This window comes from Pristiophorus japonicus, chromosome 1, assembly GCF_044704955.1.
Source record: "Pristiophorus japonicus isolate sPriJap1 chromosome 1, sPriJap1.hap1, whole genome shotgun sequence".
NCBI lineage: Eukaryota > Metazoa > Chordata > Chondrichthyes > Pristiophoridae > Pristiophorus > Pristiophorus japonicus.
Window position 1 is genome coordinate 193,645,777 of NC_091977.1, and position 20,264 is coordinate 193,666,040.

Below are 20,264 nucleotides of genomic sequence, written 5' to 3' on the forward strand. Positions count from 1 at the left end.
GGAATGGGAAAAAAATGCCTTCACTTCTGAGGTTAGGACTGAGGCACGAGCAGAGGGAGCTTTACTCTGAGCTTCATCTGGAAGTGCTTGATACTGACATTGGATGCCTCAAATAGGATGGGTTTCCCCATCGCTAATATCCCTCACCTTGAGTACAAAAGAAAAATTGGAAAAAAGCTAGTGCGGGATAAACTTGTTCCTGTACCATTTGTCAAGAGATTGTTTAATTAGTACATTGAACAATCTGGCCGAGATACCAATAAGCTTAGCATTTAGCTGGGGTAGATTTCATAGTGCTAAATGCTCCCGGCCATTCACTGTCATAATTGGAGGTAGTTTGGGTCAATTTTTAGGAGTTGGGGGACAGCAGTTTCCTCTGACCAACCATCTTCAGTTGCTTCATCAGCCTCGTGATTTCTACCATCAAGAAGGATAAGAGAGGGAAGGTCATGGGAACACCATCACCTCCAAGTTACACACCATCCTGAATTGGACAACTACTGTGTTCTTTTCCTCTTCATTGGAATTCCAGGATTTTGACTCTTGTGGGAGCACCATCAGCACAATCACTGCAGCAGTTTAGGAAGCCCCATCACCACTTTTTCAGGCCAGCTGGAGGATGGGCAATAAAAATGGCTTTGCCACATTCCCGAGAAGAAATTAAAAAAAATCTTTTTACATAGAATTACATCAAAACTACAACATGGAAGCAGGCCATTCAACCCAACCAGTGTTTTTGTTTATCTTCCACATGAGCAATAATCCTAATCCTATGTGCTCACCTATTCCCATATCCCTTTGTTCCTTTTTCCTTCAACCACCTATCTGATCTATTAAATGTTGACATGCTCTCCACGTTAATGACTAACTCCAGTTGTGCATTCCACAGCTGCACAAACCTCTGTGTCAAATAAAATCTCTTGCTCTCTGTCCTAAGTCTAGTACATTTATCTTCTATCTTTGTCCTCTTATTCTAGACCCCTCAATTACTATATAATCTGTTCCATCTCATCATAATTTTAAACACTTGTATTATTAATGCATCGAACTCTCCAATTTTGTTTTGCTTGCTTTGTGCCTTCACATATATACCTCTCAATCCTGACTCCAGCATTTTGGAACATTAATCTTGGGGCTGAAAATGTGTAAGTTCCTAGCGTAAGCGCCAGATGCACCCACCGGAAACCTCTGCCACAGAACCCTCTGGATTTTCTGGGTTCAGTAGGAGATTAGCTAATGTGCAATTTTATAGCGGACACTCTCCCCCACTGCACTAGTTAGATTATTCTCAGTACATCCTGTGCAGGCCACCTCTGGCCAGAACTGGTCCTAATATCCTAGAATTCAAGGCGCCTAAGTCCTTTGTCTTCATGGATCGCATAGGTGTGTACCATGGTGCCATGGGGCCACAAATAAGGGACTATTTTTCCTCCTGAATACTAAGCAGGAGCAATGCATCTCCCTCGGCTACTTAAAAAGCCCAGGGCACTCTGGCAGGGCCTATCCCTGGAGGCAGCTGCAGGCCTGGGTAATGGGCACTTTGGTCTCAACTGGCAGCCAATAGAGCTTTAAGGTCTGAGGGAGGAGGTCAACGTCATCTAATTCTTTGCCTTGTGGACCCTATGGTTGGTGGGGACTTCAAGGGAGGCTACAGGGCATTGATAAAGAGACAGAGACTGGGCAATCAGGGGCCAGAACTTTCAGAGGTAAGAATGGGTGGGTTGGAGGCGTTGGGTAAGTGAAAGTTAACAAAAATGTGAATCCCGACGCTAACCCGCTTCCAACCTGCCCACTTTCACCTTTAACTCAGGCAGGACAGGGGTTGGGGGGCGGCGCTGCCAACCTGCTGCCAGGAGATGGGTTGGCAATTTAAGTATGATCATGACTTCCGGGTTTCCTGCCGTCTCCTGAGTCCCTCCGCACCGTGCGAGTGGGATCCAGCCAAATCCAGCCCAGGATCTCTTTCCTTCATTTACTAGCTTTTCGCAGAGAACTGAGCATTCACCTGGGGTAATGGTAAGGGAAATCAGCCCTATAAAGTTCAAATCAGTGTTACCATTAATTTAGATTTATTTCAAGTTGTTGATACTTAATGAATATGCAGCCTAACAAATCTTGATGCTTCTGATTTAGAATTTATCCACCAGCAGGGTAAGAATGATTCTTTACAGCCTCCAGACTCACAGAATTGCAACAGGATTAACCAGAAAATAAGTAATAGCATTTACATAGTGTCTTTTACGTGGTAAAAACATCCCAAGGTGCTCCACAGAAATGATATCAGACAAAACCAAGCCACACAAAGAGATATCAGGACAGGTGACCAAAAGCTTGGTCAAAGAAGTAGGTTTTAAGGAGCGACTTAAATGAGGAGAGAGAGGAAGCGAGGCGGAGAGGGAATTCCAGAGCTTAGGGTCTAGGCAGCTGAAGGCACAGCTGACCAAAAAAAGACTATAACCTAGGCTTTAAAGGCTGGATTACCAGGGTTTGGGGGTTAGATGTAATTCACAGGCAGCATTTGGATATCTGCACAGAGTCTCCATGTAAATCATTTTCAACACTGATATCTGTCATTAAGATCATGTGCTTACAGTGCAAACTAGGAAAAATTATTAATTTACTTGCTTCTTTGAAATACTGACTTAGAAAGAATGGGACATTTTTGGAAATAAAATGTACAGGTTGAGTAATGGGAAAAGTCATAAATCTGTAATATATTGGCCCCGAAATCAGCAGAGGCAATCACTGATGGCCCCCTTCGCACATATATCTCGCAATCCCTGTGTCTGAGCAGCCAATCAAAAGACAGAATTCTCACAGACAGCGATTAAGGAAGTGAGTAAGCTTTTCAAATTCTCACTTTTTAAAATAGTTAGAGAAAGCAAAAGAATGATTGGGGCTCTCACATGGGGAAAAGACAAACCTGAAATAAAGTTGGACAAACTTAAAAAAAAGATTTCGTGAAAAGTTTCTTAAAAATTTAAATTTTTTGTAAAATGGACAAATTTCACACTGCGCAAAATTAAAATGAGATTTCCAGGCCCTTAACATTTGTTTCGCCGTCAATAAGCTGTCAGAACTTCAGATACACCTAATCCCTTTGGGTCTAACTTTATTGGGGAATTTAACAGCGTAATTAATGCGAAAGAGCCAAAGTTTTCATCAGTTTCAATGATTTACAAGATTTCACTGATTCTTGGCTGTGTGTGGGCTGGGGTTGGGGGGGAGGATGGCGAGAGGGCCGGGGGGTGAGAGGCACAGTGCAGCCAGTTTCGGAGCTGTCATTGACAGACCGCAACTTTTTGGAATTCCGCATGTGAATGTTGTCAGTTCGCCATCACCCTGACCGCAAATCCTGGACCATTAAATTTGCTATGTATTTCACGCGCCCCTTATTTGGGTGTCACTGTTATGCGACACTCAGTCATGCCTGCAGCTGCACATTTTTACCACTAAACGCAGCTTTATAAGATTCAGAAGCTGCAGATCTCTATACTTTAAGCCACCACTCGTGTATTCTGAGGGTAATCTGCTTTCTTGGGCAATGCCACAAGAGATCCACTTTAAGAAGTTAAAATTATGAGGCAACGTCGCTTGCAAATGCTCTCGGTTGAGAAACAGAATGAGATACGATGAGTAGACAATCAGAGATCAACCTGCAAATATTCATAACAGTAGTACTTGCTGCCTTCCTAACCAAATGAAAACTACCTGTAAATGCAAAGGGTAACTTACCAATGTTGGAATCATTTCTTCACAGCTAATCATTCTGTAGTCATTCCAACCTTGCTTAATAGTATAGTTTTCTGTGTATTCTAAGGTGTAACCTATTTGCAGATACTACAGTATAAATGTGGAGGCATGTTTTATTTCACCTGTAACATCATTGCTAAATGGGTGAATACTAGCGACGCAAAATTGCGTAGCGCCTCGGTTGGGGGCGGTAACAGCTACGAGGCGGGACTTCCTGCGCCAAGCTGCCATTGACATCCGCTCGCGCCAGTCTCGTGGCTCAATTTCCCCCGCGGGGCATTAAGGGGTTGGCATGGGGCGGTGAGGGGTCAGTGCGCACGGCGATGACATCATCGCCTGGTGCACGCTGGCCCGGGGCACTAACCGCAGGGCGCAGCATTACCGGGACAACGCCCCCCCAGACCTCCGGGGCAACTTCCCGGGAGGCGATAGCACCCCCCCTTTCACCGGGCAAAAACACCATTGCGCCCCGTTAGTACTCCCCGAAGGCGCTAACGGGACTATAAAAGGTGCAATTTTGCCCCCTCTGTGTGGGAATCACAGGTGTAAAGCTGTGCCCTCGTATGGTATGGCATGGTTTGTCAGGAGTGCCAGTGTTTTCATCAGCAGAATGCTATGTTCTGTGCAACATTTGCTCTTGCTTTACTAATTATTAAGTGTAACACTTGACTTATTATTATAGGGTAGATTTTTTCAATTTGGGCTCCCAGTGTATGCTGGTCAATGTGGGGACAGCAAATTTGTAAAATCTACCCATGCTCCCAGCATAGTCTTTCATGTACTGGGAGCACACAATGGTGAATACCAAATGGTGGTCAACAGGTGTGAGAAGCTCCACGCTGGGAGCGCAAGTTTTTAAATATACCCTCGTAGCTATGTGCATTACATTTCTAAGCCACATATTCTTTTCTTAGGTACGCCTCTTGATCACTGATGCTGCTCGACACAAGCTGCTGGTGCTAACTGGACAGTGCTGTGAAAGCACAGGAGAACTGATTCTACAGTCTGGTTCATTCTCATTTCAGAACTTCATTGAAATCTTTACAGATCAGGAGGTAAGTCAGCAAACACTTTGCACTTTAATCTTGCCAATTGCTGGTCTGCGGTAAAACCTTGTTTCAACCAACTTGCTTTGGATCTTGGAGAGGTGTTGTCAAAAATTTGGAGATGAAAGAAATAGAGTAGTCCAGTTCTGGTAGAAATGGGTTATCTAAGATTGTGGTAGTCAGCAATTGCTTTGAGCTGGCTTTAAGCAACAACAACTTGTATTTATATAGTGCCTTTAACTTCCCAACATGCTTCACAAGCGTATTATGAGCCAAAAAATTTGACACCGAGCCACATAAAAAGAAATTAGGGCACGTGACCAAAAGCTTGGTCAAAGAGGTAGGTGTTAAGGATCGTCTTGAAGGAGGAAAGAGAGGTAGAGGAGCGGAGAGGTTTAAGCAGCGAATGCCAGAGCTTAGGGCCCAGGCAACAGCAGGCACGGCCACCAATGGTTGAGCGATTATAATCAGGGATGCTCAAGAGGGCAGAATTAAAGGAGCGCAGACATCTCTGGGAGTTGTGGAGCTGGAGGAGATTACAGAGATAGGGAGGGGCGAGGCCATGGAGGGATTTGAAAAGCAGAATGATAATTTTGCAATCGAGGCATTGCTTAACCAAGAGCCAACGTAGGTCAGCGAGCACAGGGATGATGGGTGAGCGGGATTTAGTGCGAGTTAGAACATGGGCAGCCGAGTTTTAGATCGCCTCTAGTTTACGTAGGGTAGAATGTGGGAGGCCAGCCAGGAGTGCGATGGAATAGTCAAGTCTAGAGGTAACAAAGACATGGAAGATGGTTTCAATAGCAGATGAGCTGAGGCTAAGGCGGAGACGGGCGATGTTATGGAGGTGGAAATAGGCGATCTTAGTTATGCTGTGGATATGGGTCGAAAGCTCATTTCAGGATCAAATATGACAGCAGGGTTGCAAACAGTCTGGTTCAGCCTCAGACAGAAGTTGTGGAGAGGGATGGTGTCAGTGGCTAGGGAACGGAGTTTGTGGCGGGGTCTGAAAACAATGGCTTCAGTCTTACCAATATTCAATTGGAGAAAATTTCTGCTCATCTGGAACTGAATGTCGTACAAGCAGTCTGACAATTTAAAGACTGTGGAGGGCTGAGGTAAAGCTAGGTGTCAGCAGTGTACATGTGGAAACTGATGCCGTGTTTACGGATGATTTCGCCAAGGGGCAACATGTAGATGAGAAATAAGTGGGGGCCAAGGATAGATCCTTGGGGGACACCAGAGGTAACGATGCTGGAGCAGGAAGTGAAGTCACTGCGGGTGATTTTCTGGCTACAATTAGATAGATAAGAATGGAACCAGACGAGTGCAGTCCCACCCAGCTGGGCAACGGAGGAGAGGCATTGGAGAAGGATAGAGTGGTCAACCGTGACAAAGACTGCAGGCAAGTCAAGAAGGACGAGGAGGGATAGTTTGCCTTTGTCACTGTCATAAGAACATAAGAAATAGGAGCAGGAGTAGGCCATTTGGCCCCTCGAGCCTGCTCTGCCATTTAATAAGATCATGGCTGATCTGATCATAGACGCAGCTCCACTTTCCTGCCCGCTCCCCATAACCCTTTATTCCCTTACCGTTCAAAAATCTGTCTATCTCCGCCTTAAATATATTCAATGACCCAGCCTCCACAGCTCTCTGGGGCAGAAAATTCCACAGCTTTAAAACTCTCAGAAGAAATTCTTCCTCAGCTCAGTTTTAAATGGGCGACCCCCCTATTCTGAAATTATACCCCCTAGTTTTAGTTTCCTCTATGAGTAGAAATATCCTCTCTGCATCTACCTTGTCGAGCCCCCTCAATATCTTATATGTTTCAATAAGTTCACCTCTCAGTCTTCGAAACTCCAATAAGTATAGGCCCAACCTGCTCAACCTTTCTTCATAAGTCAGCCCCTTCATCTCCGAATCAACTTGGTGAACCTTCTCTGAACAGCCTCCAATGCAAGTATATCCTTCCTTAAATAAGGAGACCAAAACTGTACGCAGTACTCCAGGTGTGGCCTCACCAATACCCTGTACAGTTGTAGCAGGACTTCTCTGCTTTTATACTCTATCCCCCTTGTAATAAAGGCCAACATTCCATTTGCCTTCCTGATTACTTGCTGTACCTGCATACTGACATTTTGTGTTTCATGCACAAGGACCCCAGGTCTCTCTGTACTGCAGCACTTTGCAAATTTTCTCCATTTAAATTATAATTTGCTTTTCTATTTTATCTGCCAATGTGGATAACCTCACATTTTCCCACATTATACTCCATCTGCCAAATTTTTGCCCACTCACTTAGCCTGTCTATATCCCTTTGCAGATTTCTTGTGTCCTCCTCACAATTTGCTTTCCCACCCATCTTTGTATCATCAGCAACTTGGCTACATTACCCTCAGTCCCTTCATCCAAGTCATTAATATAGGTTGTAAATAGTTGAGGCCCCAGCACCGATCTCTGCGGCATCCCACTAGTTACTATTTGCCAACCGGAAAATGACCCATTTATCCCGACTCTGTTTTCTGTCCATTAGCCAATCCTCTATCCATGCTAATATATTACCCCCAACCCCACAAAGGATGTCATTCGTGACTTTGATGAGATGTTTTTGTACTGTAACAGGCGTGAAAACTGGATTGGGGGGATGTAAACATGGAGTTGCGGGAAAGATGGGCACGGATTTGGGAGGCAACAGCATGTTGAAAGACTTTGGAGAGGAAAGGGAGGTTGGAGATGGGGTGGTAGTTTGCAAGGACGGAGGGGTCGAAGGTTTAATTGTTTGAGGAGAGGGGTGATGACGGCAGATTTGAGGGAGAGAGGGACAGTACCTGAGGAGAGAGAACCGTTAACAATGTCAGCTAAAATGGGAGCCTGAAAAGGAAATTGGGTGGTCAGCAGTTTGGTGGGAATATGTCAAGGGAGCATGAAATGGGTCTCATGGACAGGATGAGTTCGGAGAGGTCATGAGGGGAGATTGGAGAGAAACTGGAGAAAGATGTGAGATCAGGGCTAGGGCATGGGGGATCCTTAGAGGAAGTTTGGCCCGGGGGGGCTAGGGGAAGTTAGGGAAGAGGCAGAGGTGGCCGAACTGATGGTCTCAATCTTAGAGACAAAGAAGTCCATGAGCTCCTCACACTTGTTGTCGGAGGTGAGGGTGGCATCTGGAGAGAGGGGTTTAAAAAGAGGGTTAGCAGTGGAGAGTAGAATGATTCTGGAATAGTGAGCAATTTTGACAGACGTGAGCTGGACCCAATAATGCATGTGGTCCAGCCATATCTGTTTGAGTCTGCGTCTCTTGGACTTAAAGGAGTGAAGATCAGGGCTGTGCTGGGGGGAATGGCCAGGCCGAGAGAGGGTAATTGTTTTAACAGGGACTGGGGCATCAAAGGTGGTGGTGAGGGTGTGATTGAGCAGATCGGTAGCTGCAGAAATGTCATGATGAATGGAGGGCCAAAGGCTGGACAGTTGGGAGTTCAAAAGTGCACTTGTAAGAGAGTCGGGAGAGAATTTTTTTCCAGGGACAGACACAGAAGGAGGTAGGGGTGCGGTGGTGGGTGGCGGGTAGGCGTGGGGTGGAAGGGGGATGTGGGTGAAGAGCGATACGAGGAAGTGGGCTGAGATGGCCTTATCTGCAATTGACACAGTGGGTAGCCGTGAATATGGGTTGGGGAGTTTACATGGAGGGAGAGATTAAGGGAAGATAGGAGGTTAGTGAACTCAGAGGAGAGAGACCACAGCTAAAATGTTGCTAGTGAAGCTCACAATGTGCTGTTGGGTTATGATGAACAGGCAGCTTTACAAACATTCAAGAATTTCTTGCTTGCAAGGCAGAAATTTCAGACTGTAAAGAAACTTCTCATTTAAAGACATTACTAGCACCAAGTACTAAAATTGCTGTCTTAAATTTTATTGGGTTATCTGTATAAATTTATGTACTGCTATATTTCCCTACAAAATGTCAGGTTTCAGGTTGCAATAAAATTAATCATCCATTACCAATAATCAGATTTCCTAAACATCTGGATATCTCGTTCGCAAAAGGTGGCAAGAAAATTACCTTTAAAATATACCCACATGCAAAAATGTGAATGGAAAAAGACAGTTCTTACATATTTGTAAATGAATGGGGATTTACTGAATATAATTGGGACTTAGAGAAAAGTGACATTGGACATGAACACGAGTTCTGTTATCATTAAATGAGCAATTCAAAATATTTACATTTATTTTGGTAATGGAATTTATGAATATTTCATTGTTTCTTTCTGATGCGCATATTCCTGATAAGTAATTATAATTCATTTGACACGAATTGACTGGAGTACAATCTATTTGTAAAAGGCAACTGGGTGTTAATTGAGGTCTCTCACTAATTAGTAGTAATTAAGTATTATCTTTTATTCTGTTGTCAGATTGGAGAACTGCTAAGCACTACACATCCAGCCAATAAAGCCAGCCTCACATTATTCTGCCCTGAGGAAGGGGATTGGAAAAACACAAATCTGGAGAAGCATAACCTGCAGGACTTCATCAATATAAAACTGAACTCAGTCTCCATTTTACCAGAAATGGAAGGACTTTCAGAATTCACTGAATATCTTTCAGAATCGGTTGAGGTACCATCATCCTTTGACGTATTGGAGCCCCCAGCATCTGGCGGCTTTCTGAAACTATCGAAACCTTGCTGCTATATTTTCCCTGGCGGGAGAGGGGACTCTGCTTTGTTTGCTGTGAATGGATTTAACATGCTTATAAATGGGGGTTCAGATCGTAAGTCATGCTTCTGGAAATTGGTTCGGCATTTGGACAGAGTCGACTCAATTCTACTCACCCACAATGGAGCTGATAATCTCCCCGGAGTCAACAGCTTGTTGCAACGTAAAATAGCAGAACTAGAAGAGGAGCAGTCACAAGGATCCACCGCTAATAGTGACTGGATGAAAAACCTTATCTCACCTGAGCTGGGAGTTGTATTTCTTAATGTCCCAGAAAATATGACAAACCTGCAGCCTAACTTCAGGGTCAGGAGAAACACTGAGGAAACCTGCCTTACTCTCCAGTACTTAAACAAGTTGTCTATAAAACCAGAACCCCTGTATAGGACTGTAGGAAATGTCATTGATCCAGTAATACTGTTCCAGAAAATGGGTGTGGGAAGACTGGAAATGTACATTTTAAACCCAGTGAAAGGAAGCAAGGAGTTACAATTTTTCATGCAGCATTGGTCCAGCAACAACAAAGCTAAAACTGGAATAGTGTTACCAAATGGCAAAGATGCAGAAATTTCATTTCCATACTTAACTTCAATATCCTCACTGATTGTGTGGCATCCAGCTAATCCAACTGAGAAAATAGTGCGTGCCCTGTTCCCAGGAAATGCTCCGCAGTACAACATCCTGGATGGATTAGAAAAACTCAAGCATTTAGACTTCCTGAAACACCCAGTGGTAACTCAAAAAGAGCTAACAACTGCCTTGGTTGTCCCAACACTTAAACAGGCCAAGATGAAACAACGCAGTGACAGCAAGGAGAGTCTCAAATCTAATTCTAAGCCACTCGCTGGTAAAGGAGTTAGGAAGGATGTCAAGGAAGAAGCACCAGAGGTGGCAAAACCTACACAAGAGGCTCCTAAAGAAAAACTTCAGAAGGTAGAGAAGAAGGAAAAAGCTATAGTTAAGAAGGAAAAACCCAGAACAGAGTCACAATCAAAGCCTGAAGAGAAAGAAATAAAAACAAAAGAAGAACCAGCTAAACAGGAACTTGAAGAAAAAACACAGAGAGATGAAAAGCAGAAGTCTGAGAACAAACCAAAACTTGTAAAGGAAAGAATGGTGAAGAAAGAGATTAAAGCAAAGAAACCAGAAGACAAGAAAAAAGAGGAAAAGGAAGTGAAAAAAGAGAGTGCGAAGCCAGAGGCAAAGGAAGACAAAGCAGTTATTAAAAAAGAAAAGGTGAAAAAGGAAGAGAAGCCTAAAAGAGAAGAAATAAAGAAAGAAGCAAAGAAAGATATTAAAAAAGAAGTGAAGAAAAAAGAAACACCAGTGAAAGAAGCAAAAAAGGAAGAAAAGAAAGAAATCAAGAAAAATGACAAAGATGTGAAGAAAGACCTGAAGAAGCCTGCGAAGGAAGTCAAAAAAACTGTGACTGCAATTGAGACCAAAAAATTACCAACAAAACCTAAAGTGGAAAGGAAAAATGAACCAATAAAGAAGGAAGACAATACCCCAAGTAAACCAAAAGAAAAAGGAAAGCCAAAATCAGGCAAGAAAGAGGCCAAAATTGAAAATGTTGCCATGGTGGGAGCAGCAGGGGCAGCAACAGCAGCAGCAGCAGTAACAGCGGCAGCAGCAGTAGTTGCAATGACTACAGATCAACTTGAGATTGAACGATCACTAATGTCTTCACCAGAAGATTTAACTAAGGACTTTGAAGAACTTAATGATGAAGAAAAAAGAGACGTCCAAGAACCTGTTGTCCCAACAGAGAATTCAATCAATAATGAAGTGCAAGAAGCTACACTTGTGGAAAAGGTAGGGCTTACAATTCACAGAGATGCTTTAGGGACAGACGAATCTCCTGATGAAGGAATAACAACCACTGAAGCAGAAGGTGAATTTGAACAGTCTCCTCAAGAGTACATTGGGACTGGAAATAAGATCACATTAGAACGATTTGAGGATGAAGGTGCTGCTTTTGAAGAATCCTCTGAACCTGGTGACTATGAAGAAAAGGCAGAGACTGAAGATGTTGAGGAGCTAGCAGAAGACATAGTGGAAAAGATGCTTCCAACCAAAACTGAACGTGAGCATGTCGTTACTGGGGGGGAAATTGAGGCCGAAGACGTTGAAGCAGAGGAATTAATTGAAACTGAAGAACCAGTTGAAGTTGAGGAGATAGTAGAGACAGAAGAATCTGAAGCTGGGGATGATCATAGAGAACGAGAAGGCTTTCTTCTTGAAAAGGCTGAAACTGAAGAAGAGGCAGAAGATGAAGAGAATAGAGTAGATGATAGCAAAGATGCTATTTATGAAGCAAAAGATATAGGTGAGACTAAAAGCACTGAGCTAGATAAGATAAAAGTTCCATCCCCCGGTGCAACTTTGGACAAACTCTCTGCACTTCATTCTTCAATTATTGACCAAACATTTTCTATTCGGAATGAAACAATACCAACTGATTTTGAAAGCGAAGCAACAGTTTCTGATGAAGAAACCCATGAAGAGCCACCAGAAGAATTTACAGCTACATCAGGTTTTACTCAATCAACAATTGAAATTTCTAGTGAGCCTACACCAATGGATGATATGTCCACACCTAGAGACATTATGAGTGATGAGACCAACAATGAAGAAACTGAGTCTCCTACTCAGGAGTTTGTAAGCATGACAAAGTTTGAAACTACTGTTATTTCTCAAGATCGTGAGGGAGCCAAGCTTTCTCCTGTTCCTGACACTTACAATGGACTCTCATTAGAAACTTCAAAAACCGATGTGACACAAGGTGATGATTATCCAGCTTCGGCCTCAACAATATCTCCTTCATCATCTCTGGAAGAAGACAAGTGCTTTAAACGTCCATCAATGGGCATCAGTCTTCCTAAACATGATGAATGTGAAAAAAAGGAGGGCCTTGAGGCTGAAAAGCAGGAGAATCAAATAAACGATCTTGAAACCAAGCTAAGCCCTGCAAGGAGTCCAGTTGGATCTTCACCACAGTCTAGGACACCTCTAAGTGATGGTAATGTCAAGTTTGATATGACGCCATCAGAAATCAAGGCATCCACAGATCTTACAGCATCTGACCATGAAGTTCCAGATGATCATTGTGCAAGTCCTGAAGAAAAAACCTTAGAGATGGCATCTCCCGCACAGTCTGGACCTCCTAGTGCTGGTCACACCCCATTTTATCAGTCTCCAGTAGATGAGAAAGAGAGTCAAGTTCCAACTGAATTAACGGGAAAATTCCCAACCCCAATTATTATTGAGACTGATGATATGAAAGTCGATGAGACTAGTCCAAGGTATAGCCCTATGGATGAGCCCGTACCTGATTCAGAATCACCTGTAGAAAAGGTTTTGTCTCCGCTACGTAGTCCCCCAATGTTGGGTTCCAGCTCACCTGTTGATAGCTCTCCAAATGATGGAGAAGAATTCCCAGTACAATTCCTTGAAGGTGCAATGGAACTCACAAGTGATAAACTTAAACTTCTTTCTTCACCCCGTCATTATCCATTTAATGATTTTTCATCCAATACTGCTGCACCTGAAAAAGAACATGCAGCAGGTTTTGAACTATTGACCCCAAAAGATAGTTTTAGCCAGGAACACAAAGTGGAGGACAGAGCTGTTGCTACCTACCCATCACTCGGTCCCTTTGAAGCACATAAAACAGCAGCTGAACTGTCCCCAACACTGGTAGATCTCAGCCAGATTGGTTCTATTAAAGAAGACAGCAAAATGTCGATTTCTGAAGGAACCACATCAGACAAATCAGCTACTCCTGTTGATGAGGTGGTAGCAGAAGACACTTATTCCCACATAGAAGGTGTTGCTTCAGCTTCAACAGCATCTCTTGCTACAAGTTCTTTTCCAGAACCCACAGCAGATGATGTATCTCCCTCATTGCATGCAGAAGTTGGGTCTCCTCATTCAACCGAAGTGGATGAATCCCTTTCGGTATCTGTTGTGCAAACGCCTACAGCTTTCCAAGAAGCCGAAGTTTCACCTTCTAAGGAGGATTGCCCAAGGCCGATGTCAATTTCTCCTCCAGAGGTCTCTCCAAAAACTGCAAAATCTAGAACCCCTGTACAGGAAGTTAGGTCACCTGAGCATTCAACAATGTCTGTGGAGTTTAGTCAGGAGTCACCAGAACAGTCTTTGGCTTTGGACTTCAGTAGACAATCTCCTGAACAACCTGCATTTAATACCAGCTTCCAATACATATCTGAAAATGGGCCAACTGAAGTAGATTATAGTCCATCTGATATGCACGATCCCGAATTTCTCCAACGCGGTTTGCCTACACTTGATAGACCATTCTACAGTCAAGAAAGGGATCATTTGCAATTTGGTTCAACCCCACCGACAGAGGCTTCTCCATCGACTTCATCTGCTCGTACACCACAAACAACTTCTCCACTGCAAGAGGAATATGGTGTTTGTACTTCACTCCCATCTGTCATCCCATCTGCAAAACCATTTATTTCTGGAGAGCCATTACTCTCAGAAAGGGTATCAACTGCCCATACACCACAAATGACTTCTCCACTGCAAGAACAGGAGGATCTGCAGATGTTTGATCTTTCTCAGTCTCCTTCACTTGCAAAAGAAGTGCGTCATCTGCACACATCTGATTCATCAAGCTCGGGTCTGCTGCAGGAGAAGATTCTAATGGTATCATCAATGTTTACTTCTTCAGAGCAAGGATCTGCTGTGTATGCATCACACTCATTACAAGAGCCTGCTCTCTCCCAAAGCAAAATTCCAATAGTGCAGTCAGACATGGAAGAAATGGAGACATTCAACAGCAAACAAGATAAAGCCAAAGATATACGTGAGCTTGGAAATGGACATTGTGAATCCAGAACAGTGCATCAAACAGAGGTTCAACATAGTGCCGACGTATGTTTTAAAACTCCGACTTCATTCAAGCTCAACATGGCTGATCTTTCCCCTTCTTTCATCAATCCAAGCCCATTAGAATTTTTTGAGCAAGAGGATGCTCCTGAAGATCTTGAAAGACCATTGACCCAAGGTGGAGGAGCCCAGCCCCCATCTGGTGGAAAGCAGCAGGCACGTCAATGTGACGATACCCCAGGAACATCAGTCAGCGAGTCAGCTCCGTCACAGACTGATTCAGATTTTCCTCCTGGAACAGAAGAATGCCCGTCCATCACTGCAGATGCTGCCTTAGACTCCGAAGATGAGTCAGAAACTCTTCCTACAGACAGAACACTTGTACACAGACAAATGGATCCCCCACCTGTTCCGTTAAAGGACCCTAGTCCTCCTCCACCACATCCAGATGTTTGCATGGTAGATCCTGAAGCGTTGCCTACTGAACAGAGCATGGCGAAGGCAGATAAACCTTTGAAGAAAGAGGTTAAAGAGAGAACAAAGACCAAAAAACAGGCTACGAAGACAAAGTCTTCCTCTCCTTCTAGAAAAGCTGACAGCAAACCAAAGCATCCCAGTGCTCCTTCCAGAACAAATGCACTAGCATCTGCTAAGGAATCATCTGATAAAACTGCAAAAACAGCTTCTCCTAAAAAGAAAGATTCAGTGGACAAAGGAGCCAAAGCTAGCACTAATCCAGAAGTAAAGGCCGCTCGCGGTGATGACAAAGAAGCAAAGAATGCTACTAACACCACAAATTCAAAATCTACACATACTACTAAAAATCCAGGTAAAATGCTTAGACTTTGTATAGTGACCTGATGCATTGCATAATTCAATTAAGATCCAGAATACCACAACACTTTGAGTATTTAAGCTCTTTTAAAATAAATTAATTTATTTGCCAGGAATTTCCACAGGTGTTCACTTGATCTCCCTCCACCTTGGCTGAAACCTAGGAGGAATTTACGCCGTTTCCCAAGGGATTCTGCTGATAATTCTCCAAAGTTACAGTGGGAAATTGGGAGAACACTACAGAAATTCTTCCATCATAAACCCTGTGAAAATTCTGCCACCTTATATCATATAACCTCAGTTTCTGTAAATGTTAGTGTTCAGTAGAAGCAGGAATGCACTAAATGATTGAGTACTTGTTTACTCAGTGCCCTTTATTGTTCTTTGATTTTAGAAACATAGAAAAAATAGGTGCCGGAGTAGGCCATTCGGTCCTTCGAGCCTGCACCACTATTCAATAAGATCATGGCTGATCATTCCTTCAGTACCCCTTTCCTGCTTTCTCTCCATACCCCTTGATCCCCTTAACTGTAAGAGCCATATCTAACTCCCTCTTGAATATATCCAGTGAACTGGCATCAACAACTCTGTGGCAGGGAATTCCACAGGTTAACAACTATCTGAGTGAAGAAGTTTCTCCTCATCTCAGTCCTAAATGGCCTACTCCTTATCCTAAGACTATGTACCCTGGTTCTGGACTTCCCCAACATCGGGAACATTCTTCCCGCATCTAACCTGTCCAGTCCCATCAGAATCTTATATGTTTCTGTGAGATCCCCTCTCATCCTTCTAAACTCCAGTGAATAAAGGCCCAGTTGATCCAGTCTCTCCTCATATGACAGCCCAGCCATCCCTGGAATCAGTCTGGTGAACCTTCGCTGCACTCCCTCAATAGCAAGAACGTCCTTCCTCAGACTAGGAGACCAAAACTAAACACAATATTCCAGGTGAGGCCTCACTAAGGCCCTGCACAACTGCAATAAGACCTCCCTGCTTCTATATTCAAATCCCCTAGCTATGAAGGTCAACATACCATTTGCCTTCTTCACCGCCTACTGTACCTGCGTGCCCACTTTCAGTGACTGATGAACCATGACACCCAGGTCTCGTTGCACCTCCTCTTTTCCTAGTCTGCCGCCATTCAGATAATATTCTGCCTTCGTATTTTTGCCCCCAAAATGGATAATCTCACATTTATCCACTTTATACTGCATCTGCCATGCATTTGCCCACTCACCTAACCTGTCCAAGTCACCCTGCAGCCTCTTAGCGTCCTCCTCACAGCTCACACCACCACCCAGTTTAGTGTCATCTGCAAACTTGGAGATGTTACACTCTATTCCTTCATCCAAATCGTTAATGTATATTGTAAAGAGCTGGGGTCCCAGCACTGAGCCCTGCGGCACTCCACTAGTCACTGCCTGCCATTCTGAAAAAGACCCGTTAATCCCGACTCTCTGCTTCCTATCTGCCAACCAGTTCCCTATCCACGTCAGTACATTACCCCCAATTCCATGTGCTTTAATTTTGTACACCAATCTCTTGTGCGGGACCTTGTCAAAAGCCTTCTGAAAGTCCAAATACACCACACATCCACTGGTTCTCCCTTGTCCACTCTGCTAGTTACATCCTCAAAAAATTCCAGAAGATTTGTTAAGCATGATTTCCCTTTCATAAGTCCATGCTGTCTTGATCCGACCCTGTCACCATTTTCCAAATGGTGCATTTGGTGCATTTTTGCTATAGTATTCCTCATGGGGTTAAATTATTGATTAGGAGACACATTTTCCTCTTATTTTGAAAAGAGGCCAAATGTCTTTTCTCAATTTTTTTAATGATCTTTATTCAAAATGGCTGATGTGTGATTCCACAATGAGAAATTTTGTGCAGCATAACTTGTTAGTGTGAATGACAGAAAACTGGGTAATCATGCATTTGTAAAGGTCCTTTAACATTTCTCAAGCAGCAAACAGGACACTTAAGAACATAAGAACATAAGAAATAGGAACAGGAGTAGACCATACGGCCCCTCGAGCCTGCTCTGCCATTCAACACGATCATGGCTGATCTGATCATGGACTCAGATCCACTTCCCTGCCCGCTCTCCATAACCCCTTATTCCCTTATCGTTTAAGAAACTGTGTATTTCTGTCTTAAATTTATTCAATCTCCCAGCTTCCACAGCTCTCTGAGGCAGCGAATTCCACAGATCCACAACCCTCAGAGAAGAAATTTCTCCTCATCTCAATTTTAAATGGGCGGCTCCTTATTCTTATGCTCTCTAGCTCTAGTCTCTATCAGTGGAAACATCCTCTCTGCATCCACCTTGTCACGCCCCCTCATAATCTTATACATTGCGATAAGATCACCTCTCATTCTTCTGAATTCCAATGAGTAAAGGCCAAACTTACTCAACCTTTCCTCATAAGTCAACCCCCTCATCTCCGGAATCAACCTTGTGACCTTCTCTGAACTGCCTCCAAAGCAAGTATATCCTTTCGTAAATATGGAAACCAAAACTGCACACAGTATTCCAGGTGTGACCTCACCAATACCCTGTACAACTGTAGCAAGACTTCCCTGTTTTTATACTCCATCCCCTTTGCAATAAAGGCCAAGATACCATTGGCCTTCCTGATCACTTGCTGTACCTGCATACTAACCTTTTGTGTTTCATGCACAAGTGCAGCACTTTCAAATCTTTCTCCATTTAAATAATAACTTGCTCTTTGATTTGTTTTCTGCCAAAGTGCATGACCTCACACTTTCCAACATCATACTTCATCTGCCAAATTTTTGACACTCACTTATCCTGTCTATGTCCCTTTGCAGATTTTTTGTGTCCTCCTCACACATTGCTTTTCCTCCCATCTTTGTATCGTCAGCAAACTTGGCTACATTACACTCGGTCCCTTCTTCCAAGTCGTTAATATAGATTGTAAATATTTGGGGCCCCAGCATGATCCCTGTGGCAACTCATTGGTTACTGATTGCCAACCCGACAATGAACCATTTATCTCGACTCTCTGCTTTTGTTTGTTAACCAATCCTCTATCCATATTACCCCAACCCCGTGAACTTTTATCTTGTGAAGTAACCTTTTATTTGGCACCTTGTCAAATGCCTTCTGGAAGTCCAAATACACCACATCCACTGGTTCCCTTTATCCACCCTGTTCGTTACATCCTTAAAGAATTCCAGCAAATTTGTCAAACATGACTTCCCCTTCATAAATCCATGCTGACTCTGCCTGACCGAATTTTGCTTTTCCAAATGTCCTGCTACTGCTTCTTTAATAATGGACTCCATCATTTTCCCAACCACAGATGTTAAGCTAACTGGTCTATAGTTTCCTGCTTTTTGTCTGCCTCCTTTTTTAAATAGGAGCATTACATTTGCAGTTTTCCAATCTGCTGGGACCTCCCCAGAATCTAGAGAATTTTGGTAAATTACAACCAATGCATCCACAATCCCTGCCGCTACTTCTCTTAAGACCCTAGGATACAAGCCATCAGGTCCAGTGGATTTATCTGCCTTTAGTCCCATTATCTTACTGAGTACCACCTCCTTAGTGATTGTGATTGTGTGAAGTTCCTCCCCCCCTCCCGCTATAGCCCTTAGACTATCCACTGTTGGAATATTGTTAGTGTCCTCTACCGTAAAGACTGATACAAAATATTTGTTCAGAGTTTCTGCCATCTCCATGTTCCCCATTACTAATTCCCCGGTCTCGTCCTTAAGCAGTATAAGTAAGGAAAAGTTTGTTAATGCAGCTGTAGAATGTGTAAAGCTTTTGACAAATAACTCCACAGCAAATTTGTGAATCCCATTTCACTGACAGGATCATGGCGGTCAATTGCATAATGGCAATACAGATCATCTGCACTCCAGGTTCACTACTAAGAAGAGCTAGAGGAACTTCACAACTGAACAAGGTTCACAGTTTGAGAAAGAGCACCGCAAGAAAGACAATTAAAAAGTAGTAGTATTGGACAGATGTAGAAACGACGCTAAGTGGTAGATAATTAACATATAGGTAAAATCTTATACAGAGAATTGTTAATGAAGATGAAACAAAGAAGAGATAGTACATGTGTAATTAACACGGTACAAAAGCAAAATACTGCAGATGCTGGAGATCTGAAACAAAACCAGAAAATGCTGGAAATACTCAGCAAATCAGACAGCATCTGTGGAAAGAGAAACAGTGTTAACATTTTAGGTCGATGATCTTTCATCAGAACTGGAAAAAGTTAGAGATGTAACAGGTTTTAAGCAAGTGCAGAAGCAGGGAAAGGGGGAGAGGAGGAACGAACAAAAGGAAGGCCTGTGATAGGGTGGAATGCAGGACAGATTAACTGATAAAAGGGATGATGGTTCAAGTCAAAAGGAGATGGTAATGGGACAAGTAAATGGGTCCAGAAGAGGTGTAAATGGGAATAGCAGAATCATCAACAGCTGCCGTCTAGAAAAAATGGCGGCAGAGGTTACGATCTGAAATTGTTGAACTCAATGTTGAGTTTGGAAAGCTGTAACGTGCCTAATCGAAAGATGAGGTGCTGTTCCCTGAGCTTACATTGGGCTTCCTTGGAACAGTGTAGGAGGCCGAGGTCAGAGTGGGAGTGGAGCTTAGAATTAAAGTGACAGGTGACCAGAAGCTTGGGGTCACACTTGTGGACTGAACGGAGGTGTTCCACAAAGCGGTCACCCAATCTGTGTTTGGTTTCCACAATGTAGGGGAGACCACATCGTGAGCAGTGAATACAGTATACTAAATTGAAAGAAATAGAAATAAATTTCTGTTTCACCTGGAAGGAGTGTTTGGGGCCCTGGATGGTCACTTTAATTATTTGCTCTACTCCCACTCTGACCTCTCTGACCTCAGCCTCTTACACAGAGTTCTGATGAAAGGTCATCGACCTGAAACATTAACTCTGTTCCTCTCTCCACGGGTGCTGCCTGATCTGCTGAGTATTTCCAGCATCTTTTGTTTTTATTTATCATAAGCCTCCTTTTTCTGTTTCATTTTACATAGAAAACATAGAAATTAGGTGCA

General features: G+C 43.3%; 1 protein-coding gene across 2 annotated transcripts in view; it reads left to right on the forward strand.

Moving 5' to 3' along the window:
• The window catches only part of map1b (microtubule-associated protein 1B), a 138,012-nt gene that overhangs the window by 104,179 nt on the left and 13,569 nt on the right, over positions 1-20,264 (forward strand). Inside the window, exons 4-5 of one of the 2 annotated variants that reach the window (XM_070885921.1) lie at positions 4,668-4,808; positions 9,212-15,203. In XM_070885921.1, coding sequence (XP_070742022.1) covers positions 4,668-4,808; positions 9,212-15,203 — 6,133 coding nt within the window. Of the gene's footprint in view, positions 1-4,667; positions 4,809-9,211; positions 15,204-19,049; positions 19,148-20,264 lie in introns of those variants that run through there. The other variant, XM_070885920.1, reaches the window with a different exon arrangement.